The sequence below is a fragment of the Myxine glutinosa genome, chromosome 10 (assembly GCF_964187855.1).
Source record: "Myxine glutinosa chromosome 10, kmMyxGlut1.1, whole genome shotgun sequence".
NCBI classification, from domain to species: Eukaryota; Metazoa; Chordata; class Myxini; order Myxiniformes; family Myxinidae; genus Myxine; species Myxine glutinosa.
In genome coordinates, this window is record NC_136270.1 from 21,393,845 (window position 1) to 21,406,948 (window position 13,104).

The window sequence follows — 13,104 nt, forward strand, 5'->3', positions numbered from 1 at the left end:
GAAGGGTTTTAGGATAATTTGTATGTTAGTTAAACTAGCAAATGTCCGTGCCAGTACGGGTTTCTAAACGGGAAGGGATGGAGTTAGCTAAAATGCAAATGGCTTCTTCTGTAATCGAGTCAGCAATCTGGGAGCAACAATTCACATTTATTGCCACATCTGATGCAATTGCAATGCTCTGATGGCGGCGAGGTGCTCCATTTTAAACTTTGTTCAATATATGTAGCTTTTTGATACCTTGGGTCCTTTATTTAAAAAATTGGATTGGTGTCAAAGGCAGTGACCAATTGCAAATTAATAATTGGAGGATAAAACATCAAAACAATCACAATAATATAATGCTATCCTGCCACCCATGTGTGACTTTAAGAATGTGTGAGTATTTATATCTACACAAAGGTCCAAAAACTCTGGTAAATTCCTACAATCCAATACAAAGAGAATGTGATGTTCAGCACCTCACTTCAAAATCTCACTTTTTAACATGGTGGACCAACCAACTTGGCCAAAGTGAAGACTCAGCAGGAAATGGAAATCATTTAATCAATGCATATTATCACCATAACTATTAAGGCTTGTAGTTGGTTCGTATTATCACCTGATTCAGCATGGAACTCTCTAGGTCTTCATGAGACGCAGAACCCCCACGCTGTTTGTTCTGCCAGTTGTGAAAAGCAAAAAAAAGAGACGAGACAATAAATGCAGAATGTTTTTGGTTTCCTTCACCAATGCACTTCTTCCTGACAATGCAGGAGAAAAGGTTCTGAAGCCTCGTTAATATTATCTGTTCTTATACAATGTAAACATTATTATGGGCATGTACAGAGTAGCCAGCGACATTCAAGCAGCCAAACAATGAGAAGTTACAGCATGGAAAAGGAAATTCTGCCAATGCAAGCTCGCACTCACTCATTCCAGGATATTGATGTCGTCCGACAGCGAACAAAACATGGCCCACTGACATGGTATTTGATCAATCACCACCACAGAAAATTTGGGGCATTGGCTCGTTGACAAAGCACACAGGAATTTTGTAATAAATAGGTAACATTTGTGTGGAGCAGTTCCTGAGTTTTAATATCACATTAAATGTGTGTTCCTAATCATGCTGTTCATCTTTTAATACCGCATTAAATGTGTTTCCCAATCATGCTGTTCATCTTTTAAATATCACATTAAATGTGTTTCCCAATCATGCTGTTCATCTTTTAAATATCACATTAAATGTGTTTCTAATCGTGCTGTTTATCTTTTAATATCACATTAAATGTGTGTTTCCCAATCGTGCTGTTCATCTTTCAATATCACATTAAATGTGTTTCCAAATCGTGCTGTTCATCTTTTAATATCGCATTAAATGTGTTTCCCAATCGTGCTGTTCATCTTTTTAATATCACATTAAATGTGTGTTTCCCAAACGTGCTGTTCATCTTTTAATATCACATTAAATGTGTGTTTCCCAAACGTGCTATTCATCTTTTAATAGCCCATTACAGGATTTTGTCACAGGTTGTGATCACAGTGCGGTCATTCTTGTTTTAATTAAGGAATGGCTGGGAAAGTCGGCTCACGAGTTCACCACTTTGGCCATTGCGAATCTGCTGAACTGTTTGGCCAATTTCCTGGGGGAAAACCCTCAAACCACCCCCACCTCCTGTTCAGTGCTATGGCCTGGTGAAGCCCTTTCCCCTTCCCCCATCCTGAAATTCCTGGATCCCTCCTGCGCAGTAGGGTTAGCAAGTCAGTTTGGGGTTGATGTCAGAGTCAGAGTCCATCATAGAGTTTAAAGTAGTCCTCGGTAGGGCCGGTGACTCTGCCAGAGGAGCGGCGAGTAACCGACTCTGCCAGCGGAGCAGCGAATGATTTTGCAGGATTTTTCAGTTTGTCCAAAGATATTCCACGATGTCAGGAACACTAAAATATTTGACCACATTCAAGCGTTTTGGAAGGTAAGACAGGTATAAAGGATGGATCTTTGAGAGTTTTCGAGTACCCATAAACAAAACATAATTTAAAGGGTTTCATGAGCTATCGAACATCTGTGCATTATTGAAATTTTATCTGACTTTTTGGACAAGCTATCAGTCGTCAAACTGTTTGCGAGCATCATTGTTGCACAGTGAGTGAGGCGTATCACAAATATCTCAGATCTATGTACAGTATAAGAAAGCAGGTATGGGATAGCCTAGTGGTCTGAGAGTTCGCTACAATCTATGAGAGTGCATTTTCCAATCTGAAGGCTCGTGTTAATCTTTGCATTCTCACAATGCCCTCATCTGTACAAGAACATTCTCCCAGAAGGATTTTTGGCTTGTTCAGGTGTGTTTTGACAAACTCCAGTCGGGCTTTATGTCTCTTTCTCAGCATTGGGGTCCTCCTAGGTCTCCTACAATGGAATCCCCTTTCATTGAGTTGGTGATGGACGGTGCAGGTTTAAACTGTCATACTTTGTGTCTGAAAGTCAGCTTGAATCTGTTTGGCAGTTGAATGAGGTGCTTTCTCTACCATTCGAACACTCCTTCGCTGCAATCTTCGATCAAGTTTTCTCTTGCGGCCATGTCCAGGGAGGTTGGCTACAGTGTCATGGGCCTTAAACTTCCTGATAACATTGCGTACGGTGGACACAGGAATATCAAGGTCTCTGGAGATGGACTTGTAGCCTTCAGATTGTCCATGCTTGGCTACAATCTCGTGTCTGACCTCCTCATACAATTCTCTGGTTTTATTTCTTTTCTCCATGCTCATTGCGGTACACACAGTGACGCAAAACAGCAGAATGACTCCTTTCTCACCACTGGTGAGTTCAATTCCAACGTAAAGCAGAATCACCTGCTTGAAATCCAATTATTTCTAACAACTTCTAAAAGGTGCCAATAATATTGTCCAGGCCATGTTAGGATTTCTGTGTGGAATAAGCTAAGATTTAGTAATTTTTTCAGCTTTTTTGTGTTGTTCCACTGCAAACCAAAGAAATACATATGTGATACCAAAATGTTTTTTGGAATTTCAACAATTTTCTGGAAGAAATGGTGTATTATATGAAAAAAGTGCAAGGACGCCAATATTTTTGGCCACGTCAAAAAAATTTTAAAGTCTCGTATCCGGATCTTCACCAAAATCAAATTTTGTCCACATCACACACCTAATCTGTCCACCAGGTTTCCTAATGTCACACCTAATCTGTCCACCACGTTTCTTAATCTGTCCACCAATCTGTCACACACCTAATCTGTCCACCAAGTTTCATCTGAATCCTTTCACAACTTTTTGAAATATCGTGCTCTACTGTATATAGTTTTAGCCCTATCACTCAATGGTGAAGAATCACTTTAAAAAATTATCAGATCCGGAACTGGATCTTCACCAAAATCGAATCGATCCGTCCTTCTCACACACCAAACCTCACCACCAAGTTTCATCGGAACCTGTCCACAAATCTTAGAGATATCCTGCTCACAGAAAAACAGACAGGGGTGAAAACATAACCTCTGTCCACCTTTTTTTCTTCTTTTTTGTATACAGGATCGAGGCTCGTGAAAGAGCTAACATTTATCACACAAAAAAAATCTAAACAGACACACAAAACATTTAATAAGGGTAGAGGTAGACAAGATGGGGAGAGAAGAGGAAGCACACAAACAACATTTGAGAGCAGGGACATCGGGAGATCTGTGGGAGGGCTTGGGGAGAGGCGGCGTGGGAAGGGGGGGATGGGGTGGGAGAAGTATAAAACACAAGGACACTGCAAGGACCTTTGGTGGCAGAGGTAATAAACTTTGCTAAAACTTTGTAAAATGTTCCTCATCTTGGAATAAACTAGCCAAATGACTGTCAGGCTTGCAGATTAAAACGAGTACAAATCAATTAATTTGAACAAAAGCCTAGCTTGAGTCAAGCCAATAATGGAGTATATTTTAACTTACGCGATACCAGAAGAAAACTGCCTTGAAAGCATTTTCATTTGAGCAAGCGCCACAGGCCATTGTCTGCACCTGCCGTAGACCCCGTGGAGCAACCTGGTCATACAGACGGGATTATATCAAACACACTGGTTAAAGGCGCAATAATAGCAAGTTGAGTTCTGTTGGTTGATTGAGGCAAATTGTTCTGGACCATACCAAGAGGAGTGACTCGGATATGAGCCGTACAATGTCGAGTGGTGGCAGAATTCCAAGTGCAGGACGATTCACAAAAGTACTCTGGAAAGAAGAGAGGACAAAATGGAGATCAGATATACAGTTGAGGCAAAAATATTGGCACCCTTGCACTTTTTTCAAATAACTCACAATCGTCTCCAAAAATAAGTTGAAATTGACAAAAGTATTTGGTCTCCACAATTCTTTATTTCACTGTTAATATTACAGAACCTTTGTTTTTGATTCAGAACTTAACATACCCTTTTAAATCAGAAAATAAATAGAAATGGCATAGACAAAATTATTGACATCCTCGACTTAATATTTGGTAGCACAGACTTTGGACAAAAGAACTGCAGTCAAGCGCTTCCTATAGCCATGAATGAGCTTCCTCCACCTCTCTGCTGGCAGATTGGCCCACTCTTCTTGTGCAAACTGCTCCAGTTCTCCCAGATTTGAAGGGTGCTTCTCCCAACTGCTGTTTTCAGATCTCCCCACAGGTGTTCAATGGGATTTAGATCTGGACTCATTGCTGGCCACTTCAGAACAGTCCAGCGTTTTGTCTTCAACCATTCCTGGGTGCTTTTTTGAAGTGTGTTGGGGGTCATTGTCTTGCTGCAAAACCTATGACCTTCAACTGAGACCCAGCTTTTTGACACTGGGTTAAAGATCTTGACCCCATCCAAGATCTTGATCTTTTCTACCCCCGTTAATTCACCCCAGATCCACTTTTTTGAAATACCGACTTCTTTCCTGAAAGTCCATGCGTTTTATACCTCCCCCACCCCCCCTCCCCCAATCCCCTTCTCCATGCCCCCCCCCCCAAGCCCTCTCCCTCCCACAGTTCTCCCAATGACCCTGCTCTCAAATGTTGTACTTGTGTGCTTCCCTCTCTCTCCCCATCTTGTCTCCCGCTCCCTTTATTATATGTTTTATGTGACCGTTTTTTTTTTGTGTGATTAATGTTAACTCTTACACGAGCCTCGATCTTGTATACAAAAAAAAAATAAAACAATGGACATCGCATTTACAACCAATAAACTACATTGGATCAATGTTGGAAAATAGACATCACATTTGCAACCAATAAACAACGTCACCCAGACGTCAACAATTCGCTTGCGACAAATTGACCAAATGCCAACATTGGTCCAGCAAAGTTGTGTTAGCTGGGATACCCCATCATTTTTCGCGGGGGTATCTTGGTGGCCAAAGGAGCCGCTAACCCTGTTAATACCTGGCCAGTACAACCTTTTACCTCTGACAAATTTGATCCAAATTCCTGTAGAGATGTATACAGTAGGTAACACACAGACAGACAGGCCAACATTTAAATTTATAGGTGAGCTACCCATTTATGACATGCACAGAGTATTGTGGGGAGGGAAAAAAGTGAGAACAGTCATGATTGGAAACCAAAAAGGAAGGAGGACAGACCATGGTAAGAAGAGTGAGTGTAAAAGAGTTTATGAGGTGGGTTGGGAGTGGGAGGGGGGGGGGGGGGGAAGGAGTGAAGAAAGAGAAAGAAGATATATGAGTAAGGAGAGGAGTGCAAATGAATATGAACATGACAAATGTAGAAGGAGGAGGATTGGGGGTTAAAATGGCAGTTACAGACCAGGATGAGTCTTGAAGATAGCATTTGATCAACCCCATGTTTTTAAAAACTAACCATGTTCTCTGGATCCTGCAGGATCTCTATCAAAGCAGGATGGTTGTAGCCTGCAAAACAAAGCCGCACAGCCTTCATTATAAAAACAGGCACCATGTTAGCCAGTGGAAAGTTGGACAAAAAAGAAAGTTGGATCTTTCCTTGTCTTGGACACTTTTAAAAAGATGTCATGATTTAACCATGTTTTGTATTTCTCATTAGTCTCAGCATTCTACAATATAGGGTTCCCAAGATAGGGTTGTTAAAACGGCATAGGAGTATTGACATGCCCGGTACTTGGTGACAAACAGTAAATTAAACAACTAGGGAGTGGTGCTAGTGGACTACACTTTCTTACAGAAGTTCAGACTTATTAAGAATGGTCAAGAGGATAACTTCAGAAAAGTTAGTTTTTTGCTCATTAAATATATTTAAACTTGAATATAAATTTAACCTTACAAATAATTGGTGGTTGAATTCAATGACCAAATATGTCAATCCTCTTCAAATTCCAAGTCAATCAGATGGAAATGGTGGATTTTAGAAATTGCACCTAAGTTGTTTTCCTTTGACCTATGTTGACCTCAAAAATAATCAGTGGTTAAATTCAGTGACCCGATACGCAAATCCTCTTCAGATTTCAAGTCACTCAGATAGAAATTGACGATTTTAGAAATATGACAGTTGTTGACCATTGGCCTATGTTGACCTTTTGACCTCAAAATCAATAGGATTCTTGCTTATGACCAACTCTACCATTTGATGAAGTTTCGTGAAGATCAATTCAAAATTGCAACCTGTACGCAATTGACATAGCGACAAACAAATAGACAGATAGAATCACAGACCAGCCCAACCAATATATACTGTCAGACCCCGCTATTCGCGATGGATACGTTCCTGGGAAATGCCGCGAATTGAGTAACCGTGAATGGGCGTGGGAGGGGGGGCATTGTTTCAATGGAAATGGGGGGGAATTGGTTCCCGAATCGTGAAAATCCACGAATAGCGAGGAACAAACCGCGAAGGTCGATGAAAATCCACAAATGCATGCCATGCCATTGTTTCAATGGGGGAAAGGGAGACAGCTAATTGCACTAATAGATACTGTGGAGTGTTTTCATTATGTACAGTAATACGCATAGGACATACGCATGACTGATTTTGTTTTTGTTTTTTACCGGTTTGCCATATGGCTTAAGATTGCAAGGTCCTGAGTGCAAGCCCCTGTTCTTGCCGTTGAATTAACACCAGGTGGGTTGACTCAGCCTGTCATCCTTCTGTTACGGATTCGTCACTTCCGTTGTTGTGGTTTTCATCCACTATAAACATTTTTGATTCCATGTATTATTATTATTGTTGTTTGAGGGAAATAGCAATTATTATTGTCAAAAGGTAAAAAGGTTAATGTTTTAAATGAAACAGGAACCGGACGGCGACGAAGAGGAGGAGAAAAAGAAGGCGGAGCGAGTGGAGTCGGACAAGAAGCATAGTTGCTTTGCGGTCTGGAGCGAACATTGGCGAGCAAGAGTCACGAGTGAACTTTGGGTTTCCCAGGAAAGGGATTCCTGCGACAGGGTTGTTATCGCTGTGACAGATTACCCTGCGTGTCAGGTTTTGCGATTGATTCCGAAGAGAATCATCGAAGGGCCGTTACGTCTTGAGAACGGGCCGTCAGCCATTTTGACTCGCGCGCTATGCGCGTCGAGCAAGGTTTCTTTGCTTCGTCAGCCGTTTTCACCGCTTTCAGACGTATCTGGTGTGTGTGTGTGCAACGTGGCTTCTGAAGATTAATTTGCGGTTCGCCGACTGTGAGCCGTGGAATGTCCATACCCGAGGGTGTGATTTCCCCGTCGCCTGTAGGGCGCCTTTGGATTTCCCAGTCACCTTGAGGGCGCCTTTGCACAGCTTCGGCACCAGGACTGTAACTGCCAACCCAACGGGATTCTGGTCTCGATGGGACATCGTTCTGACGATCGCTGGAGCGGATCGACTTTGGCTTGAAGCCGGGAATTAGAGACATTGGGAATCTTCTTCTTTTCGCTCACTTGGAGCACAGTGAGTTATATTGTACGAACATGATGGTACCATCATAGGAAATATATATTGGTTGTACAATTGATTACTATTGTTGTTGTGCTGTTATTCTTGTGTGATCTTAATACAATACTGGTTTGTTTGTAACAATTGGTGTGGCTTCACCATTGATCTTTGACATACAGAATAACACATCTTTTCTGCCGTGACTCCTCTTGGGGCTCGGAGGTACACCGTGACCAGGGGGTTGGGGAGGAGCACGTAACAGAAATTGGGGGCTCGTCCGAGAAATTGGGAACTCGTCCAAAATTGGCACAAATTGAAATTGGGGGCCTGGTCCGGGATTAAATTCCCTCACATGCGTCTGGGATAGATTTCCCTAACATTCCCAAAATTCCCAAATTTGGAATTTTTCTAACATTCCCAAATTTTTCAAAACAAAATTGGAAAATTTTTGTGTGAAGGTTAACAGGTGTTAACTGATAGTCACCATGGTGTTTGACGCAGAACAGTTTGCGGCGTCCCCTAATGAGGCACAGTTCCAAGCGTTAAAAAGATCGGAACTCTTGATATTGGCCAAACATTTTAACTTGGAGGTCCGAGCTCATATGAAGAAAGCAGAGATGCAGACATTGGTGGAAGAATCGCTGGTGAGACAAGGAACATGGACAGAGGTAGTCTTGGATTGGTTACCTAAGGAAAAAGAAAATGTGGAGCTCCGGAAAATGGAGATGCAACTGCAGAGCCAGGAAAGGTTAAAAGCAGAGGAAAGGAGAGCTGATAGGGAACTCGAGGAAAGAAGAGTAGTACAGGAACGAGAACTCGAGGAGAGAAGAACCGAGGAAAGGAGAGCTGAAGAAGAAAGAAGAGCAGAGGAAAGAGCAGAGGAAAGGAGACCCGAAAGGGAGTTAAAGGTACGTGACATGGAGTATCAGAAGGAACTTAAACTCAAGGAGCTGGAATTAATGGGAGAACGGAGAGAAGTCGTATCCATTCCGGCTAGTTCGACAACTAGTCAGAACACTTGGGATGTTGGTAGGCATGTGAGGCTGTTTCCACCCTTCAATGAAAACGAGGTAGCCAAGTTTTTTTTACACTTTGAGAAAGTGGCTCAAATGCTAAAATGGCCTGTGGGGTCCTGGACTATATTAGTGCAAAGTGTTCTGGTGGGTAAAGCTCAAGATATCTATTCGGCTTTACCGATTGACCAATGTGCAGACTATGAGATAGTGAAGAAAACCATTCTCAAAGCCTATGAATTGGTCCCTGAAGCTTACCAGTAAAAATTCAGGAATGCCAGGAAGAGGAAGAGTGAGACCCATGTGGAGTTTGCCAGAATGAAGGAAACCATGTTTGATCGGTGGTGTGATTCGAAGGGGATTGGGAAAGACTTCAAACTGTTGCAACAATTGATCTTGGTGGTGTTACGTGGTCCTCCCAGTAACTACCTGGTCTTGGGGACCCCCGGACCATGGGAGGAACCCCGCCAGAAAGATAGATGATTTATACGCTTTCGTAACGCAATCAATATGAAAGACACAACAATTCAAGTCAATAAGAAACCCCCACAGTCCACACCAAGGATCCGGATTAATGGATAATATATTCCCAATCAATCAACAACAATCAACCCTCAATCAACAATATTACTAAGATGTAGACTCATCAACAATAGCTCTAAGATGGCCATCTTATATATTCCTCCCTTGAGCCCCACTCACGGCTCCCTCCATGGTCAATGTCTCTCACAATGTCTCGGGGCCCCTGTAGTTCGATCTCCGCACGCGGGCGGTGGAACGGACCCTTCCTGACGTGCTTCAACCGTGCACGTCCCGTACCGGGAACGGCCGCTGCAGCGGACACCTCCTCGGCAGCCCACCGAGGTCGGTGCTCGTGATCGCGGCTCCGGGGTTCGCAAAGCGCGCGAGGCCCCAGGCACCTGCCGTACCCGTCCTTGTAGACGATGAGGTGAACGGTGCCGGACGCTGGGTTCCGTGCAGGAACCCACGGCAACTTGAGGCGTAACCGGTAATTACCCCACGCAGGTCACTCCTCTCGCCAGACGGGCTTTTACACTCAGCGTTCCCAACGCTGATCAATATCGACGCCGCTCGTGTCGGAGCTGGGCGATGAGCAGAAGATGGCCGCTTTCTCCCGGACCTCGTGTCTTTTTCTTTTCGGTTTCACGATCCCGTTTCCGGTCTCGTTGTTTTACCAGAAGGGCCCCTGACCCCTTAACCACAACAACCTTTAATAGAATATACATTAATAAGAAATGACCTGAATCGTAATTCACATAAATCCGGAATTCGTAACAGTGGAGGAATTCAAACAGTGTGTCCACGCGGACATTAAAGTATATCTGGATGAAAAGAAAGTACCAGGGTTGTATGACGCAGCAACCGTGGCAGATGACTATGCCTTGACACACAGGATGGGGTTCCACAAACCTAACTTCCCGCCTAGAGTTAGCCAGGGGAGTTATGGTAAATCAGGTGCGGAGAACAAATATTCATGGAGGCGGCCTAGAGATGACTATGGGGACAAATCTGATACCGTGACTTTTAGGGATCAGAAGACTACAGTTCCAAGACAGACTTATCTTCCGGGGGGCCTGAGGCAGACCTCGAGTTTTTCCTCCGGGTCTACTTGCGCTTTTTGCAAGAAACCGGGGCATTTGATGTCCCAATGTTATGCCCTGAAAAGGAAAAATCAGGAGCGGAGTCAGACTAGGACAACTCCGAATGCATTGGCAAATGCGAGAAATCTTCCTTGGAGGACAGTGCCTTGTGAAGGTTCCCATGCCAAAGTTACGGCATCACAGAACGACCTTGTTCAAGAGGGTTACAAACCTTTTATTTCAGAGGGGTTTGTGTCACTGGATGGAGACTTGACTAACCAGAGACCTGTTAGGGTATCGAGGGACACAGGAGCACATCAATCTTTGATGCTTGAGGGCATTTTGCCATTGTCAGAGAAGACGGCAAATGGTGTTAGTGTTCTTTAACAGGGGGTTGGTGGCTATGTTAAAGCTCCACTTCATGTCATCCATTTAAAGTCTGATTTGGTGTCAGGACCGGTCACCGTAGGTTTACAAGCCACTCTTCCTGCAGAGGGAATCTCTTTTGTTATCGGGAATGATTTGGCCGGTGGTCACGTTTCTGGTAATCCGATGTTTGTTGAAAAGCCTAGTATGGAAAATAACACCGCACAGTTAGAGTAGAAGATTCCGGGTATCTTTCCATCCTGTGCCGCGACTCGTGCTATGGGTAGGAAGCGCTCTGAAGGGAAGAGGAAGGTACTGACGTCACGCTTTTCACAGACACGTCTTGTCATGTATCCTGAAACTAAGTGTCAACACACACAAGTCATGGATGGAGGTAATGTTGGCAAGCTCTTTGTAGGTGGACTGAACTTCAACACAAGGGAAGATGTTCTGGACTCTGTCTTCGGCAAATATGGACCACTCTAGGAAGTGCTGCTGATAAAAGACAGGGAGACGCAAAAGTCGAGAGGGTTTGGCTTTGTCACGTTTGAAAACACAAAGGACGCCAAAGATGCAGAACAGGATTTGAATGGCAAGAATTTGGATGGTCGGACCATAACAGTAGAGAAGGCAGGCCATGGGCGTCGAGGGGGCTACAGAGGAGGAAAAAGTGGAGGTAGTTTCAGGGTTGGCTATGGCTCCGGGGTGGGAGTCGTAGTTTTGCTGGCGACCGCAGTCGAGATTACTATGGAGGCTCCCAGAGTCACGGCAGCTCCCGAAGGGATGATTATCAGGGTAGTGGCCGAGAACGAGACCGCTATTCATGTGACTACAGCGACAAACGCTCCAACCGTGATTATTATGAAAGTTAGGAAGAGTTTGAAGCACTGAATGCTGCGGAGTAGCTGAGTCAAGATTTCTACATGGATTAACCTGTGAACTCAACATTCCTAAATGCGTCCACACAGCGAATACTTCCAGGCCTCATCAACTACCATGAAACATGGCTCCCAGCTCAGCCTCCTTCAAAAAGTGCTATAGATTTGCTTTGCTTTGGATTTTTGATCACAACCCTTAACCTTCATTCAAAAAATGAAAAATAAAAACCAGAGGTTGATGAGATGGAGTTTGGCTTTGCAGGAGTTCAACTTGGAAATTGAGCATGTAAAGGGCAGGGACAATGTCGTTGCTGATGATTTGTCCAGAGTGAACTAACTTTGGAAATTTCTGTAGGTGGTTTGGAAGTTTTGTTGCTTTATTTTGGGAAATATTAATTATCGTTGCTCACGGGAATTGATGATTTGGGTGTGAGTTTTACTTTTGTTTGTTAAAAGAGTTTTTGCCTGCAAAGAAAGTTTTCACTATGTTTAAACTTTCTTTCTTGAGGGGGGGAAGTGTTACGGATTCGTCACTTCTGTTGTTGTGGTTTTCATGCACTGTAAACATTTTTGATTCCATGTATTATTATTATTGTTGTTTGAGGGAAATAGCAATTATTATTGTCAAAAGGTAAAAAGGTTAATGTTTTAAATGAAACAGGAACCGGACGGCGACGAAGAGGAAGAGGAGAAAAAGAGAACGAAACGAAACGAGAGACGGAGAAAAAGAAACGAAGGGCCGTTACGTCTCGAGAACGGGCTGTCGGCCATTTTGACTCGCGCGCTTTGCGCGTCGAGCAAGGTTTCTTTGCTTTGTCAGCCGTTTTCACCGCTTTCAGACGTATCTGGTGTGTGTGTGTGCAATGTGGCTTTTGAAGATTAATTTGCGGTTCGCGAGTGGAGTCGGACAAGAAGCATAGTTGCTTTGCGGTCGGGGGCGAACATTGGCGAGCAAGAGTCACGAGTGAACTTTGGGTTTCCCAGCAAAGGGATTCCTGCGACAGAGTTGTTATCGCTGTGACAGATTAACCTGCGTGTCAGGTTTTGCGATTGATTCCGAAGAGAATCATCGAAGGGCCGTTACGTCTCGAGAACGGGCTGTCGGCCATTTTGACTCACGCGCTTTGCGCGTCGAGCAAGGTTTCTTTGCTTTGTCAGCCGTTTTCACCGCTTTCAGACGTATCTGGTGTGTGTGTGTGCAATGTGGCTTTTGAAGATTAATTTGCGGTTCGCCAACTGTGAGCCGTGGAACATCCATACCGGAAGGTGTGATTTCCCCGTCGCTTGGGGGGCGCCTTTGGATTTCCCAGTCGCCTTGAGGGCGCCTTTGCACAGCTTCGGCAGCAGGACTGTAACTGTCAACCCAACGGGATTCTGGTCTCGATGGGACATCATTCTGACGATCGCTGGAGCGGA

General features: G+C 43.9%; 1 protein-coding gene across 3 annotated transcripts in view; it reads right to left on the minus strand.

The window, feature by feature from the left end:
* The window catches only part of ABAT (4-aminobutyrate aminotransferase), a 48,874-nt gene that overhangs the window by 13,179 nt on the left and 22,591 nt on the right, over positions 1-13,104 (minus strand). For all 3 annotated transcript variants that reach the window (XR_013624685.1, XM_068127276.2, XM_068127277.2), the window contains exons 6-9: positions 5,809-5,858; positions 4,119-4,199; positions 3,924-4,016; positions 599-658 (exon numbers count right to left, since the gene is read on the minus strand). Coding sequence is in view for 2 of the 3 variants with exons in the window: in XM_068127276.2 (XP_067983377.2) it covers positions 599-658; positions 3,924-4,016; positions 4,119-4,199; positions 5,809-5,858 (284 nt within the window). In the remaining variant the exon portion in view is untranslated. The remainder of the gene's footprint in view (positions 1-598; positions 659-3,923; positions 4,017-4,118; positions 4,200-5,808; positions 5,859-13,104) is intronic.